Consider the following 15,073-nt stretch of genomic DNA (forward strand, 5'->3'; position numbering starts at 1 on the left):
GGGAGCATTCAATTTAAGAACCATATATATCGGGCCTTGGAATCTTGATGAAAATATTGCTGTTTTGCAGCTCCACCACCAAAATCTCCTACCTCCTTTGTGGAAATCTGTAAGGGCAGCATTGAGGAAGGGGCAGTTAAGGTCGGTAGGACACAAGGCTGGTTAAGTTACTGTAGCATTAGAATCAGAGGAAATCCCAACATGCTTCTACCCCTCTCTGGCATTAAAAATACAATGAGAATAAAGTAACAAAACATTTGCTTCCCCTCTCATGACACTCAAATCACACTGCCTGTCATTATTACTGGATCTCCTTGTGTACCAGTTCACACTTGCCCATGATCCGTATCTTACACATATATTTACAGAAAAACCAATAATGGGGAAAGAGCAATATCATCTTTTGGAATCTTTAGTGGAAGCTGTTGTGAGGCACAGGCTTTCTTGCAATGGACCTGATTATCCAGCTTAAGTTTGGGGGAAATTGAAAACAACAACAACAAAAATAGCATAGTTCACTTGGGGAAACTAGCAATAACCACACCAATGCTACAATCAGAGTATGTATGAACAAAATACATTAAGGCCCACGACAGCAACTGCTGGCAAAGTTATACAGTGCATGCTTGGTTTCACTCTGAAGCTAGAATGCAATCAGTACAGTACTGTACTTTAATGTTTGCAGGGGGAGCCACCTTGTGGATTCTGTGTGCAACACCTATTCCTTTAGTTCTGAAAGTGACATTACAGCGAATGGAGAAAATTAAAAGTTCCCAGGTAGGGAGAGGGGAATGATCAGGGCCTCATGTCATTTTGCCTTCAGAAAGGGGTGGTGGTGCTAGTGGGACAGGGAAAAGCACAAAAGGTTCCCAAGAGTAGAGCAGCTCAGTTGATGCCCCTTCCAACTTGACCCTCTAGGTACTTGCTTGGCGTGCCATAATTGAAAGTCCCATGGGGAGAAGTGATTGAAGAGGGAGAAGAAGAAGCGGATGGTGAAGGAAGCAAAAAAGATAACAGAAATAAAAAAAGACTAGAGGAGTCCTCTGTACAGATATCACTTCCTTAGCAGAGGGAACATGACTGAGGTGTGGCACAGTGAGTAGAGCAAAGGTCACAAATGTCTTTTGGCCCATGGGCACATTCTGAATTTTGAGACCGAGTGCTGTGGGGCACCAGTCAGAAAAAGAGTGCCATGGAGGCATGGCATAACACAAAGCTAGAGAAAAAATCATTTATTTATTACATTTATATCCTATCTCTCTTCTAAGGAACTCAAAGGCATGGTGAAGCTTACCCAGTACAGTGGTACCTCTAGTTAAGAACTTATTTCGTTCTGGAGGTCCGTTCTTAACCTGAAACTGTTAACCTGAGACACCACTTTAGCTAATGGGACCTCCTGCTGCTGCCGCGTCACTGGAGCACGATTTCTGTTCTCATCCTGAAGCAAAGTTCTTAACCCGAGGTACTATTTCTGGGTTAACGGAGTCTGTAACCTGAAGCGTTTGTAACCTGAAGTGTTTGTAACCCAAGGTACCACTGTATTGTTATTTACATTTGAAAAAGACAACCTGCTGAGTTTTTGCCTGCTATATAGTTGTTAAAATAAAACAAATCCCTGTACCCCAACCCCAGTACCAACCCTAAACCAAAGCCTAGGCTGCCATCCTTTGCCCACTTAGGCCAACAGGGTCTTCTTCTGTTCACTTATCACCATTTTTAAGTGCACCACCAGACCACCTTGCCCATTGTATCCCCACCAAGCGCCTCAGCTTCCAAAGTACCGTAATCTCAGTTGTCTTGCAGTTTGCCTGCTGGAAATCTCAGCTAGCATACAGCTTAGAGAAGAAAGTTTTGTAGTTTTGCTGAAGCAAAAGTTTGAAGAAAGCTGTAGTTTTGTGTTCTTATGTTCTGTTACCAATAAAATACTCCGGTACCAATTCAGCTGTAGAGGTAGGCGGCTGTGACCACCGCCCACTATACCTTTAAAGCACATTCAAAGTGCATCATTTCCCTCAAAGCATTCTGGGTACTGTAGTTTACTCAATCCAGACACAATTCCCAGCAGCCCTTAACAAACTACAGTGCCCAGAATTCTTTCAGGTGAGAGGCAAAGAATGTGTTTCAAAGGTACCTACCCGAAAAGCGGGCTGTTCCCTTGCCTGATCATGAACAGTTCAAAGAGACTCTGATGATCTGGTGCGTGAATACGTGGGGTGGTGAGCATAGCTCTGCAGCCGAGTTAAAAGATACGGTCATTTATGTGTCAGGGGCAGGGGCATTCTCGCCTTCCTCTGACTGTCCGAGGTTTCCAAAAGCCAAAGCGGTCGTAAGCTGACCATGGTGCGGAGAGGAGTTCGAAGCTTCCGGCTCTCTTGGCACGAGACTCTTAATCTCAAGGCTGTGAGTTCGAGCCCCACATTGGGCAAAATATTCCTGCGTGGCGGGGTGTGTGTGTGGACTAGATGACCCTCGTGACCCCTTCCAGCTCTATGATTCTTGCCGACGTGCCTGACTTGTAGGAGGCGGGGTCTCCTTTGGGTGAGATCCGGCCCTTCGACCGGGCCCTCCAGGCCTGGCTCCCTGGGCGTTCGCTCTCTCGACGGGCCCTCGAGAGCAAGCCGGGGGGGGGGGGAAAGCAGCTGTGGACGAGAGCCGCCCCCGTCCCCTGAGGGGGCTCAGCGCAGGCAGCTCGTCCCTCCGCCGGAGAGAGGCCTGGTCGACCGAAACCCGTTCGCCCTCCTGGTCGCTTCGACGGGGTGGAGTTCTCCGCCCGACGCAGCCGCGGAAAGAGCGGGAGGCCCCGAGAGGCGGGGAAGGAAGCGCTGCTGCTCCCTCGCCTTGCCGCCGCCGCTTCTTCCCTTGGATGGAGGGGCGGCGCTGCCTTTATAAAACGAAAGCCGGAGCGAGTGGGTCGCGGGAGCAGGGGGAGATTGAACGCGCCCGGGCGGCGTCGAGTGACTCCCCGCTCCTTGAGGTACCGGCCACCGAGAGAGTGAGTTTCGGTTGCCCGCACGCCACTATCTACACTACACTCAGCTTGGGAGCCCCACCGATATATCCGAAGGCAGCCAGGAACGCCAAGAACCCAGCCGTGTTAGCAGAGGAGCACCCCCGCTTGGGTTTGCTGGATACCGAGAGTTTGCTCGTTTGAGTTCCTATGGACACGCGTCGTGCCTCCTGTGGCAGGACTCCCGTTTGTAACGCGGCGGCTGGGTCCGAGTTTCTGGTCTTCTGAGAAAGGACTTGCAACCGGTAACGTCGCGGCAGATCCCGAAGTGCAGGGTCCTCATAACAGCCACGCCCCTTCTAAAATTATACAGTAACTAAAAAAATTATACAAGAATCATTATTAGGGTGCGTTGTAACAATGAATGTAGATCCCAACGTGTTGCCTTTCAGCTAGATCTTCTGTTTTAGGTATGTGCACATACATAGGCAAATGTTTTGGAGTGCAGTTTAAAGTGGGTTCAGTGTACCCCATGTGTGCATAATTGTCACATTTGCACAATGTTGTCCTCATCCAAGTGGCAACCTGCACTCCCCCCCCTTTAGTTCAGATTTGTCCATTCTGTGGATAGTGCAGTAAGTGTGGGGATCTAACATAGACCTGTATGATCCCAGCCATAGGTGTACTGAAGCACATTGTGTGGGCATTTTTTAAAAGGTGTGTGGTAACTTTTGCTGGGTGCCATCTATCATAGCGCCCTCCCTTCAATTACTGTAGTGAGAGGTGCTTATTGGTGGGCTGCTGGCGGGGCTGTTTGGGAACACACTTCTTTTTTACATTTTTCCTACTGTGTTTTGTGCAAGTCTGGTACAGTATATCCGAATGCTTGTATCTAAAAATAAACAAATACTTGCATGTATGCCCACAATGGACCTCAGGTTTCCACAGCTCAGGGAAGGAGGGTAGGGAAGTATTAATTAAGAGGAGGGGACAACAACAAACAGTGCAAATATACAGTGGTACCTCGGTTTACAAACACAATTGGTTCTGGAAGTCTGTACTTAACCTGAAGCGTACTTAACCTGAAGCGAACTTTCCCATTGAAAGTAATGGAAAGTGGATTAATCCGTTCCAGACGGGTCCGCGGAGTACTCAACCTGAAGCGTACTTAACCCGAAGTATTAGTGAAATTGGTTCCGGAAGTCCGTACTTAACCTGAAGCGTACTTAACCTGAAGCAAACTTTCCAATTGAAAGTAATGGAAAGTGGATTAATCCATTCCAGCCAGGTCCGTGGAGTACTTAAACTGAAAATACTCAAACCGAGGCGTACTTAAACCGAGGTATGACTGTATTCCATCAAGCACTGCCCACTAGTGGTGATGGTAAATGCTCCGCTGGAGTTCACTTAAAAGTGCTCTTGTATAGACGAAAATGCACAGGTAAAAAATAGGATCTGTGCATTCCATGCATGCATTAACACTCTGGTGTATCCTCAGCCTTAGAGCAAGTCAGAGCACATTGGTTTATCTGCCTCAGGACTGACTACAGCAGCAAGAAACCTTTCTTAGGCTGCATAACAGTGGTGTGTATAGAAGAGGGAAAAGGTTGCATTCTAACCATGCAAAAGTATAAAGTTTCTACAGACAATTCTACACACTAAGAAAAGTGGCAGTGGCCCAGGAAAGTCTCACAGGGCTTTTGCCCAATGGAGCTGAGGTTCCCCACCCCTGATCTCCATTAACTAGAAGCAGCTCTTGGGCAGGGTTCTTGTCCAGCTGTACTTGTAAATGCCAGGCATTCAATTTGGGATGCAAAGCATGTTCTCTTACTTCTGAACTGCAGCCTCTCTCTTGCAGCCCTGAACAACAGGAGGGGATGGCCTCTCTCTATCGCCTCTTACTGGTCCCCACACGCCTGATGCTGAAGGTCTCTAATGCCGTGTCCTGGCTGGTTGTGTATAATGCCTCTTGCCTTGCTGCTGCCTTCTACTGTTGGTGGGCCCTATTGCTGGTGGTGTCTAGGGGCCCTTTCCAGGTGCTCCGCAAAAAGAAGCGGGAGACTCCACCAAGATGCCTCACTGATGCCTCGCATGGGGAGCACGGCTTTGTGACACTAAAAGTGAGTATAGTGGAGGGGAAGGGGGAGGCTTCCAGCCATAGTCAGGTGCTCACAGACAGCTGCTGAAGGCAGGATCCTGGTCATGTATTTTACAGGTTGGGAGGAACATAGGAAGCTGCTTATTACCAAGTCAAACTATTTGTCCCTCTACCCTGATCTTTTCAAAGGTGACTGGTAGCTGCTCTTCAAAGTCTTCGGTGCAAAGTGTCTTTCCCCTCAGCTGCCTCTTAACAGGAGATGTCACAGATTGTGAACCTGTCACTATCACTGAGCTCTTGTCTGTGTCTGTGTGTAACTTTCCTATTTCTCTGTCTTTTGGGGTATCAAGAATTCAGGGCTGCGTCTCCATTATGTTGCTGCTGGCAAGGAAGGAGCTCAGCTTATGCTTTTCTTGCATGGATTTCCCCAGAATTGGTAAGTGTCACTGTGCTGTGTGGCAGTAGGAAGAAGTGCAGTACCTGGAGCTGATGTCAGTTTACTCGAAGTGTGGTTCATGCAGGAAGTGATAGGGCACAGATCTGTCAGCCAATGTGTCACGTGATACCTTTCTGGCCAGCAAATTCCTGCAAAATTGGGGCAAAGGTCTTGGACAGAAATATTAACTTCCCGAAGGGAGGGACTTGATTGCTGCTTTCCTCTCATGGTGAATGACCATAAGGCCTTCATCATTAAATTGTAATTAATACAACTTTTTTTAGTGTTGACCTTATGCTACATAGAATCAGAAGTAATATGACTTACAGGAGACTTACAGTTTTAACAAGTGAAGAACAAATGTAAAAGAGGTCATGATAAATTAAGCAAAAGCTTGGTGAGGGTTTCTTGATTTTTAGAGGGTGAGGAAGCAAAAGGAGGCAAATAGTTATATTTAATTGAAATACCTTTAAATTGTCTTTCATCTAAAGATCCTAGGGTAGTGTACAATAAGCATTAATAAAATCATTTGTACACAATATAGAAATACAGTTCAAACCAGCAACCTTTGTAACAAATAATAAACAAACCGAGCAGCAAAAACTGTAGAAGTTACAGAGCAGGACTAAAGCAACACAACAAAAGTAGGCACCGATGTCCTAGAATTTTCAGGTAGGGAAGCCCTCTCTCTACTTATCCCTTTATGGTTTGGATGTATTTCAACAGGTTTGCATGGCGCCATCAATTGCAGGAATTTAAGTGGGCCTATAAGGTGGTGGCCCTCGATTTGCGGGGCTATGGCTTTTCCGACGCACCAGCTGGTTGTGAGCACTATCAGAGGGATTCTCTACTGGCAGATGTACGTGGTGTCATTGAAGCTCTGAGCCCCAATAAGAAGAATGGTAAGAGTGGAAATGGTTGTTTTGGAGGAAGGGTCTGGCTTGCCATAGCAATGGGAGGAGAATGCCCTCTGCTCAGTCTTGCTAAGCTTTCAGAAGTGTTGCATGGGTGCTGAATGGAGCATTGTGGGGATGAACTGGTGTGTGAGTTTCGGAAAGTATCTAGCAGGCTTGTAGCTTCTCATAGGCAGATACTTACTCGTCTATGATTGGTTGTGTCTAACTCAAAATAGACCCACTGAAATTATGAAACTAAGCTACTCATGTCCATGAACTTCACTTGGTCTATTTTGAGTATGATAAGCCCATTGTCTCTGTTTAATTGCTTTCTATTTGTTCTATTTGTTAGAGATTCCTAAGTGCATTCTGGTGGGGCATAACTGGGGAGGAATCATAGCTTTTGACTTTGCTGCCAGTTACCCCGATATGCTGGAAAAGCTGATTGTCATGGATGCTGTTCAACCACATGTTTTATTAGGTAAGTCTTGTACTGCCCCATGATTTTGGTTCTCACCATGGCTATTGGCATTTTCTAGCTCTAAACAGGATTGAGGATGGAAGAGAGAAGCCTGCAGAACTGTAAATGGCCACCATGACTGCATTGCCCTTAGGATGCAGAGTCAGGGTGGGTCATCATTTCACACCACAGATCTTTTGGGAGGAAGTGGGAAGGAGGTTGTCTGCTTTGCTCAAGTGCCCAACCCCAACACACAAGCATTGCTTGTGAATAAATGGGAGCCTGGCAGCAGGACTTTCTTTAAAAAAAACCCTTTTCTTTAAATCCCCCTGCCCTCATTGCTCAGACTGGAAGTTGATGCAGATGTTAGGGGAAAATAGGAAGCAATTCCAGTTGACATCTTTCACTTTATTTTGAAGATTGGTTTCTGAGAGTGGCATTCAACTAAGTTTTACATAGAGTACACCTGTTGAAATGAATGGACCTAACTTATTCACATTCACTAATTTCAGTGGGTTTGCTCTAACTGAAACATAGTTGAATACCACCCAGTATCTGGTGGCATTTCCTGTGTGGAGAAATTGGCACTGCCCTGACACACAACTTATTTTCCCTTCAACCTTGCAGAATATTTTCCACGACATCCCACCCAGCTGCTGCGATCCAACCACATGTTTCTGTTCCAGCTCCCAAAGCTACCAGAGTTCCTGTGGTCCTTAAATGACTTCTATGTGAGTTGAGGGAACGGTTGGGGAGTGGATTCAAAAGCTCATGTTCTGTCACACTTGGAAGTAAACACATGCAGATTAACCAAAGGGTCCAATCATTTTATTCTGCTTGGGAGACTGATGGCTCTCTTCCAAAATCCTAAAATACAGTTCTCAACTGTGTTTTATGTTATTCACCCCAAATTTCTCTGTCAGTCTCCTTTCAGCTCTGGGTGCAGGGTTAATATTACTATTATTTCTAAAATTTCTATACTGCCCTTCATCCAAGGTCATGCACATGTCTTGGTTCATAAAACGCATAATCCTGTGTTTTCTCCCACCTGCCTACCTTTATGTACACATGGCCTGGCTTTTAAAGTTTACTTCTAAGGTATTGACAGTGCTTTTATATACAGTATGTATAAAAAGTGTTTAGGGGTACTCTAATTTTGACTCAAAAAAACCACTATTTTATATTTCAAATCGGGAGAAATAAATACAGTAAATGTACAAAAGTACAAATATTCACAAAATGTTTGGGGTATGCGTACCCCTGCATCCCCCCAGAAGAAAAGCACTGGGTATTGATGTGGTGAGATTATTACCTAGAGCAGGCATCCCCAAACTCGGCCCTCCAGAACTTTTGGGACTACAATTCCCATCCCTGACCCCTGGTCCTGTTAGCTAGCGATAATGGGAGTTGTAGGCCAAAACATCTGGAGGGCCGCAGTTTGGGGATGCCTGACCTAGAGTCTGGGATGAAGAGGCCGTAGCAAGCTATGACATGCTCTAGTGCTGCCAGAGGGAGGGAGGACTATGACTGTAATGGGTGTGAGGTGGTTACTCACAAGTAACGACACTGGATTCCGACCTGGCTTTTTACAGGTTTATTGTGCATACTATGTGCAGTGCAGAGCTAACTAAAACATGTCCATTTCAGTCACTTCCAGAATCCGGGAGTGCCCCATTTCTGCTCCTCCCCCAGCATAAGAACTTGGAGACCCCCAAGCACCGCCTACCCTCTTTGTGCTTGACCCCTCTGCATGGATAGGGTGCCGGAAGCAACATTTCCCCTTCTGAAACCTCCTGTTGCGGGCAGTGCAAGGGCTCTTTGCTACCATCTCCGAGCCCTCTCTCCACCCTTGTGACCATCCCTCCTTCCTCCCCATTGGACGACTCGCTACTACCCCGGCTGGAAGAGGTGGTGCTTGAGAGGAGGAGCTGGGGATCCCTGTAACCCAATCTCGCCTCCCTCTCCTCTGGGACTTCCCTGACAATTACCTTCTTTGCTTATTCCTTCACTTCCCCATCCATTCTCCCCCCTGCTGCTTGGCATGCAAAAACATAGCATACAAAGTTTTTTAGTCAGTGTGGAGATGAGTGCTGGGAAAGGCTTAAACCAGGGGTCCCCAGACTTACCGGCGTTTGGGCCGGTTCCCACCGCGCAGATCGCGCGGCGGGCCGGAGGGCGGGGGAGTGCGCGCCCGTGCGCATGCGCACGGGCGCTTACTGGCACGGCGGCGCGCTTCCAGGGTGGGAAAAGCGCCGAAAATCCGTTGTGCGCATGTGCGTGGGCCTCCCCCAACCCGGAAGTGCACCAGAAATGACTTCTTCCGGGTCGGGAGAGGCCCATACGCATGCGCACAAAGGATTTTCGGCGCTTTTTTCCCAACCCGGAAGAGCGCTGCCGCGCTGCGCGCCGTAAGAGTGGGCGGCGGGGGTCGTCGCGGGCCGGATTGGCAGGCTAATTGGGCCGCATCCGGCCCCCGGGCCGTAGTCTGGGGACCCCTGGCTTAAAGTGTAGTCCAAAACACAGTCCTGCATTCTGTTATCACAGTGACCAGCCACGTGCCTATGCAAAGCCCCAAAGCAGAACCTAAGCAAAATAGCGCTCTCCTGCAGTTTCCAGCATCTGGCATCCAGAGGCATGCTTCCTCCAGCTGTGGAGGCAGAGCATAGCCATAATGGCTCCTAGCCATTCAAAAGCCTTACCCTCAATGCATATATCTAATCCTCTTTTAGGATCAGGGCCAGTTCAAAGGGAAAGGGGGGGAAAGAGACAATGCTGCTTCCTCCTTTTCCCAGCAAAGGTACTTTGTGGAAGACTTAAGCGAGAGTAAATATATAAAAATGGCATGAGCTGCCTCTGGGTCAGAAAATGGGGTGTGCATTTAATCAGCTTTCACATGGTGCTGTGTCTTTTTTTTCTACAGCTAATAAAATTCATTATGATTGGCAAGAAGACAGGAGCCCAAAACCCAGCACGCCATTTGACAGATGAGGAACTAGAGGCTTACCTGTACAGCCTGTCAAAGTGTGGAGGTTTAACACCAGTCCTGAATTACTACAGGAACCTGTCCACGTGAGAACCCATTCCTCTCCAGATTTGCTCATGGGTGGTTTTGGCACCGTATGCTTTTTCTTCAGTTGTGGTGTACCAGTACATTCAGGCTTTTCCCTTAGAGGTGGGTGGGACTTGCTTGGCAGCAGGAATTTTCTGGTCATAATATTTGGAGAGGTCACAACATTCTTCACTGGATTATGTGATGCTGGGGACAAAACACTCCTGCTCCCAAAAATATGCGTCTAATGGTGGGAAAAGGGAATGAGGAAATCCTGTGACTGTTCTGAAGGGGATTCTGAGATATTTTAATTTATGATGAAATGGGAAAGGTTGGGTTCTAGAATTGGAACTGAAGTGTGGGCATGCTGTCTTTCCGGATTTCTATTGATTTTTCTCACCACTGCTGTGCATGAGGCCTGCTAGGGTGGAAAGTGGTAGGGTTGGCCGCAACTTGGGTAAGTGGCCAAAGTGGTGAGTTGCTTGCTGTCCAGTGCAGATTTGCAGATGTCTTCTCTGTGGCCGCATTCAGATGTGGGGTTAATTGTGTTTGTTTTGCTGGTTATAATACTAGTGCTTCTCTCCTAATTGCTAATGATCCTTTTACACTGCAGTATCTCTGTTGCATTATTGAACTGTGGCTTTTTGAGTGATATGCCACCATGTCACACTACATTTTAAAAGGTGGAGGGAAAACTATATGCCAGGATAGCACCCCAAATTTTATCAATGCAAAACTCCCAGTGATTTTCTTAGTTAATGGGGTTGCAAACAGGTTTTGTTTTTGTTTTTTTGGAAAACATTAACATGGAAATGAGCTCTAAACTTCTGCTAGAGTGCGCTAGATGTCCAGCAGTAGCTTTCATGTCATGTGGAAGATCACAAAACACACAAAAATAAACAGGTAAGTAAACATTGTGAAGATTGAACATAGTGCCATCTGAATGTGGCCTGTGAATCTATATCCCTACAGTTGGGTTCCTGCAAAGTGCAAGGATATTCTGGTGCCCACCTTGCTGATCTGGGGAGAAAAGGATGGATTCCTGGAACAAGGGCTTATCCCATGTATTGAGCAGAATATGCGGAAGAGCATCAAGGTGCAGCTCATCCCTGAAGCCAGCCACTGGGTTAGTGAAGAGCAACCTGAAAAAGTCAATCAACTGATGTGGGCTTTCCTCCATAAGAGAGACTGAGATGGAAAGAGGGAGTAACTGCATCTGCACTACAAGCATCCCTCCCACCCAGGGAATGACAACAACAGGCATTTGACCTGATGCTGGAGAGCTGATCCAACCCTGTGTCCTGTGGAATGTTTCTACACCATATTGGAACATGAATTCCATGCAGCCTTTAACTGGTTTTGCTGCAAGTCTGTGTTCTTTTGCACTACAATAAAAAGGATTTGATTCAGGGTTTTTTATATGGGCTTCCTGATGGTGAAACTGCACAGCTGTTGCATTCAGCAGAAAATCTTCTACTGTATCTCACTCCCTCTGTAGCATGGAGGCATTAATACTCAAGGAAGAGCACAGCTTTTCCTTCTATATTGCTTTTTGTTGAGTGTGCCTTAGCACAGCAGAATCCAGAACTAAGCTGTGTTCCCTGTTGAGCTGTGTCACACCCATTTTCACTGCCATCTTACTACCTTGACAAATGGTACTACACAGGAAAGCAACCTTTGGCATGGATCTCATTGAAATGTTTTCAGCCTTCTTACTTCACTGTCTACCTGGAATGAGTTGGACACATTAGGAGGAAGCTGCTTCTTAACATGTGATATTGCCTGGGAGTGTGACTCTCCCTGAGAAAGCATTTCAGTTGGTTCATGAAGCAACCTCCATGGCAAAGAGGGGTTTTGATACTGTTCCGTTATTGCTCATCCCATTGTTTTGGATCTGATGATGCTCCAAACGCCTGCAGTCTGTGAAAGTAGGTAGAAAGTACAGTTGCCCTTTGGGCATATTACCTAATATTGCAAGTTAAAGATGGAAGAAGGTTCTAGTGTGGATTGTGCTGCTGTTGTGCAGTTGCTGTGCAGAAGCGGGAAATGAATTGGGGATGGAGTGGCAGGAGCTAATATTACTCAGGGTCAAACTATCTGTGATGTTAGCTGTGTGTTTAAACAAGTGTTGATTTATCTTTGCTCTATCCGATCACCTTTATCTTTGAGGGGAAAGCAGCCATGGGGCTCAATCTGGAACATCCTTCTGCATCACAGCCTGCCCCTGGTTTTCTGCTGAGCATTACTGTTTGTCCTTGAAAGGATCATGTAGATTTGGTCCTTGGCGAACTTCTAATAGTCCAGAAGGACCAGAATCTGGGTTTTCCTTGGGCCAGTAATTCAGCTAGTCTGGGGTTCAGCTGGAGCCACCATAGTGCACCACCTCAGAGCTTTGGCTAGCCTAGCTCTTACTGCTTTGTGCTTTTTCACAAACCATTGTGTAAAGGCTGCCATAATTGCTTGGACCATTATTAGGTGAGGGCATATATTGAGCTGATTTGCTTCTTTCAGGCTAACATTCTCTTCTTTCCATCCACCCAATTTTCTTTTTAAGTTCAGGGTTAGTTTAGTACCATATCAGAATATGGAATACTTGCGTCCCTAAAACAGAGGTAAGATCATATTAGTATAAGTCCGGGAGCCTGGAAATGGTGTGCTGATATTTCAGGATTCCGGGCAGCAAACTACAGCTGGTTAGTCTTAGATGTGACAACAGCTGTCTTCATTGTGAAATGTCACATCAGCTGTCATTTTTCTGTTCCAGTCAAGCATGTTTCTTCCTCTGTTTCCTGGTGAGGAAACCATGCGATGCCTCACAGACATTTAAACGGGGGTTGGAGAACCTGTGTTTTTCTAGATTTTATTTGATTACAACTCTTCTAATCCCTGACCATTGGCCACGCTGGCTTGGGCTGAAACTGGAGTGTCACAGCATCCTCATCTCTGAACTAAAAAAAATAAATCACCTTGCTTATATGTCCCTTTATATGTACTGATGAAGCAGAAAGTATCTCTTAGACCATAACCTTTGGCTCTCCAGCAAGCAACCTTTGGCTCTCCATGGCTCTCCATGCCTAGGGATGATGGGAGTTGTAGTTCAGCAACATCTGGAGAGCCAAGGGTTCCCCATCGATATTTTAGACTTAATTTCTGTCATATTATCTTCCCTGTACATATGCTGCTTATAGAAAATGATGCTTTTAAGCTTAAAATGCTATGCTCTGTCATTCCACTTTTCAGTCAGACTGATCATGGCTTTAATTTGCTGTGCTTTTGAAATGCCACTAGGGGATGTTGTTGCAACAGATTTCCTGCTCAAGCCAATTTACATTGGGGACTAGCAGAAAGAGAGTTTAGGAGCTCAAAAGAGCCCTGCAAAAATGCAGGGAGAAAAACAACTGAAGGGTGCGAAGAATCAAGTTTAGTTGAACTTCTGTTTCAAAAATCACGGGTGGTGTTCAACCTCATTTTTACATGAGCGCACGTGCAAGGAGATTTATCTTCCCCCTCCTGCTCCTGCATGAGCCCACCACCATCTCCAAATCTTTTCTGGAGAGTTGGCAGAACTTTCATAACAGATTTAGGAGGCGCCCAGTAGGAGGAGAAGGGGAGATCAATCCATTGTACAAAGAGAAATCCTTGCACTATTAGAGCAGTCTGCTTAGCACTATATGAAGTACAACCCAATATTTATTTTTTAAAAATATATAGGTACAGGAAAAATAAATAATAATAATAATGGCTACCTACTTCTTCCAGCAAATAACCTATTTGAGCATATGGTTTTCCTCAAGAACACTTGTAGACAGTGTTTTGTTGTTGTAAATAACGAATTGGCTGTACGTACTCAAATCATAAAATGCCTATCCCACCCCTCCCCGCTTTCTGTGGCATTCTTCCGCTTTTCTGTTGAAATCATGATGAACTTTTCATTTTTAAAATTGATAATAAAATTTAAAAAAATGTTTGATATGTTATAGATGCTGCTTATTGCTTTGAGTTTTAAAGAATAAAAAATGAAGATTGCTGCAAGGACACCCGTCACAAAATGGCCACTCTGGTGTGAGTGGCATAGCACAAAATGGCTGCCGTGAGGGCAAGGCATAGCACAAAATTAGAGTACAGTGGTACCTCGGTTTAAGTACACATTTGGTTCCGGAAGTCTGTACTTAAACTGAAGCGTACTTAACCTGAAGCAAACTTTCCCATTGAAAGTAATGGAAAGTGGATTAATCCGTTCCAGACGGGTCCACGGAGTACTCAACCTGAAGCGTACTTAACCCGAAGTATGAGTGTAAATGGTTGTAGAAGTCTGTACTTAACCTGAAGCGAACTTTCCCATTGAAAGTAATGGAAAGTGGATTAATCCGTTCCAGGCAAGTCCACTGAGTACTTAAACCATAGCTGCCAAGTTCTCCCTTTTTTAAAAGGGAAATTCCCTTATGCTGAATAGGCTTCCTCGCGAGAAAAGGGAAAACTTGGCAGCTATGTCTTAAACTGAAAGTACTCAAACTGAAGCGTACTTAAACCAAGGTATGACTGTACTATTGCTGCTGCTCCCCCCCCAGCCCCCCACATGCTTACTGTGGGAAGTCAGCTATGTCCTACTGGCCCTGGTTGTGGAGATAACACAATATTGATTGCCCTCCCCTACAAACAATTGTACTGTTGTTGTCTAATAACAACATGGTGAAGGCCACGCAACTTTCCCCCCCAGAGAAGCAACTATGGCAGCAGGGACTCCTCTTGAGTCAAGGTAAGACACTTTTCTGTTTAATTGGGTGCCAATTATTTGTACAATTGCAAAGCTTAAGAATCCACAATATTCTTGCAAGGGAAGATGATTGAGAGAAAACCAAAACCACTTGGCCCCACCTTATATGATCTCCTTGGCCACCCCAACAAGTCCAGGGGCCACCAGTTGCCACTGATATTCTTTTACTCATTATGATGGGTAGCTAGAATAAAGAACGCCAGGCCTAGCCTATCTGTCATGTGTGAAAGGGGAACGGGGAGGCTGGAAATCATATACTCCGTTATGCTTGCTTTTATTATGTCACCTCTAACAAGCCATTAACAAATGGCTTTAACTAATCTCCTTTAGCAAAAATTGCAAGTGATTGCAGATTTGCCTGATGTGAATAGAAGAGTTTATTTATTTATTTCTGCAGAAATGGAAGTTAAGGA

At 45.8% G+C, this 15,073-nt stretch overlaps 1 protein-coding gene across 9 annotated transcripts; it reads left to right on the forward strand.

Annotated features, from left to right (window-relative positions):
* The first annotated feature begins 1,224 nt into the window (after positions 1-1,224).
* Positions 1,225-13,863, forward strand: LOC118079954 (epoxide hydrolase 3). Of its 9 annotated transcripts, none has more exons than XM_088663107.1 (8): positions 1,225-2,992; positions 4,792-5,067; positions 5,396-5,481; positions 6,208-6,383; positions 6,730-6,858; positions 7,465-7,568; positions 9,758-9,906; positions 10,859-13,863. In XM_088663107.1, the coding sequence occupies exons 1-8, from the start codon at positions 2,864-2,866 to the stop codon at positions 11,076-11,078; spliced, it is 1,269 nt and encodes a 422-aa protein (XP_088519233.1). In that variant the 5' UTR covers positions 1,225-2,863; the 3' UTR covers positions 11,079-13,863. The 9 variants fall into 9 exon arrangements, with proteins under 9 accessions (XP_088519233.1, XP_034960665.1, XP_034960667.1 ...); XM_035104774.3 differs by having other exon boundaries at positions 2,081-3,252; positions 4,806-5,067; XM_035104776.3 differs by having other exon boundaries at positions 2,103-3,354; positions 4,806-5,067.
* The last annotated feature ends 1,210 nt before the right edge of the window (positions 13,864-15,073 follow it).

This window comes from Zootoca vivipara, chromosome 2 (genome assembly GCF_965207765.1).
Source record: "Zootoca vivipara chromosome 2, rZooViv2.hap1.1, whole genome shotgun sequence".
Classification (NCBI taxonomy): Eukaryota; Metazoa; Chordata; class Lepidosauria; order Squamata; family Lacertidae; genus Zootoca; species Zootoca vivipara.

What these genes read in the sequence shown, in the direction of transcription:
- LOC118079954 (XM_088663107.1), top strand. Translation starts at nt 2,864, where the DNA reads ATGGAGGGGCGGCGCTGCCTTTATAAAACGAAAGCCGGAGCGAGTGGG. An exon ending in CATGGATTTCCCCAGAATTG is followed by an intron (nt 5,482 to 6,207) that starts GTAAGTGTCACT and finishes GTATTTCAACAG; the next exon opens with GTTTGCATGGCGCCATCAAT. An exon ending in TCAACCACATGTTTTATTAG is followed by an intron (nt 6,859 to 7,464) that starts GTAAGTCTTGTA and finishes TCAACCTTGCAG; the next exon opens with AATATTTTCCACGACATCCC.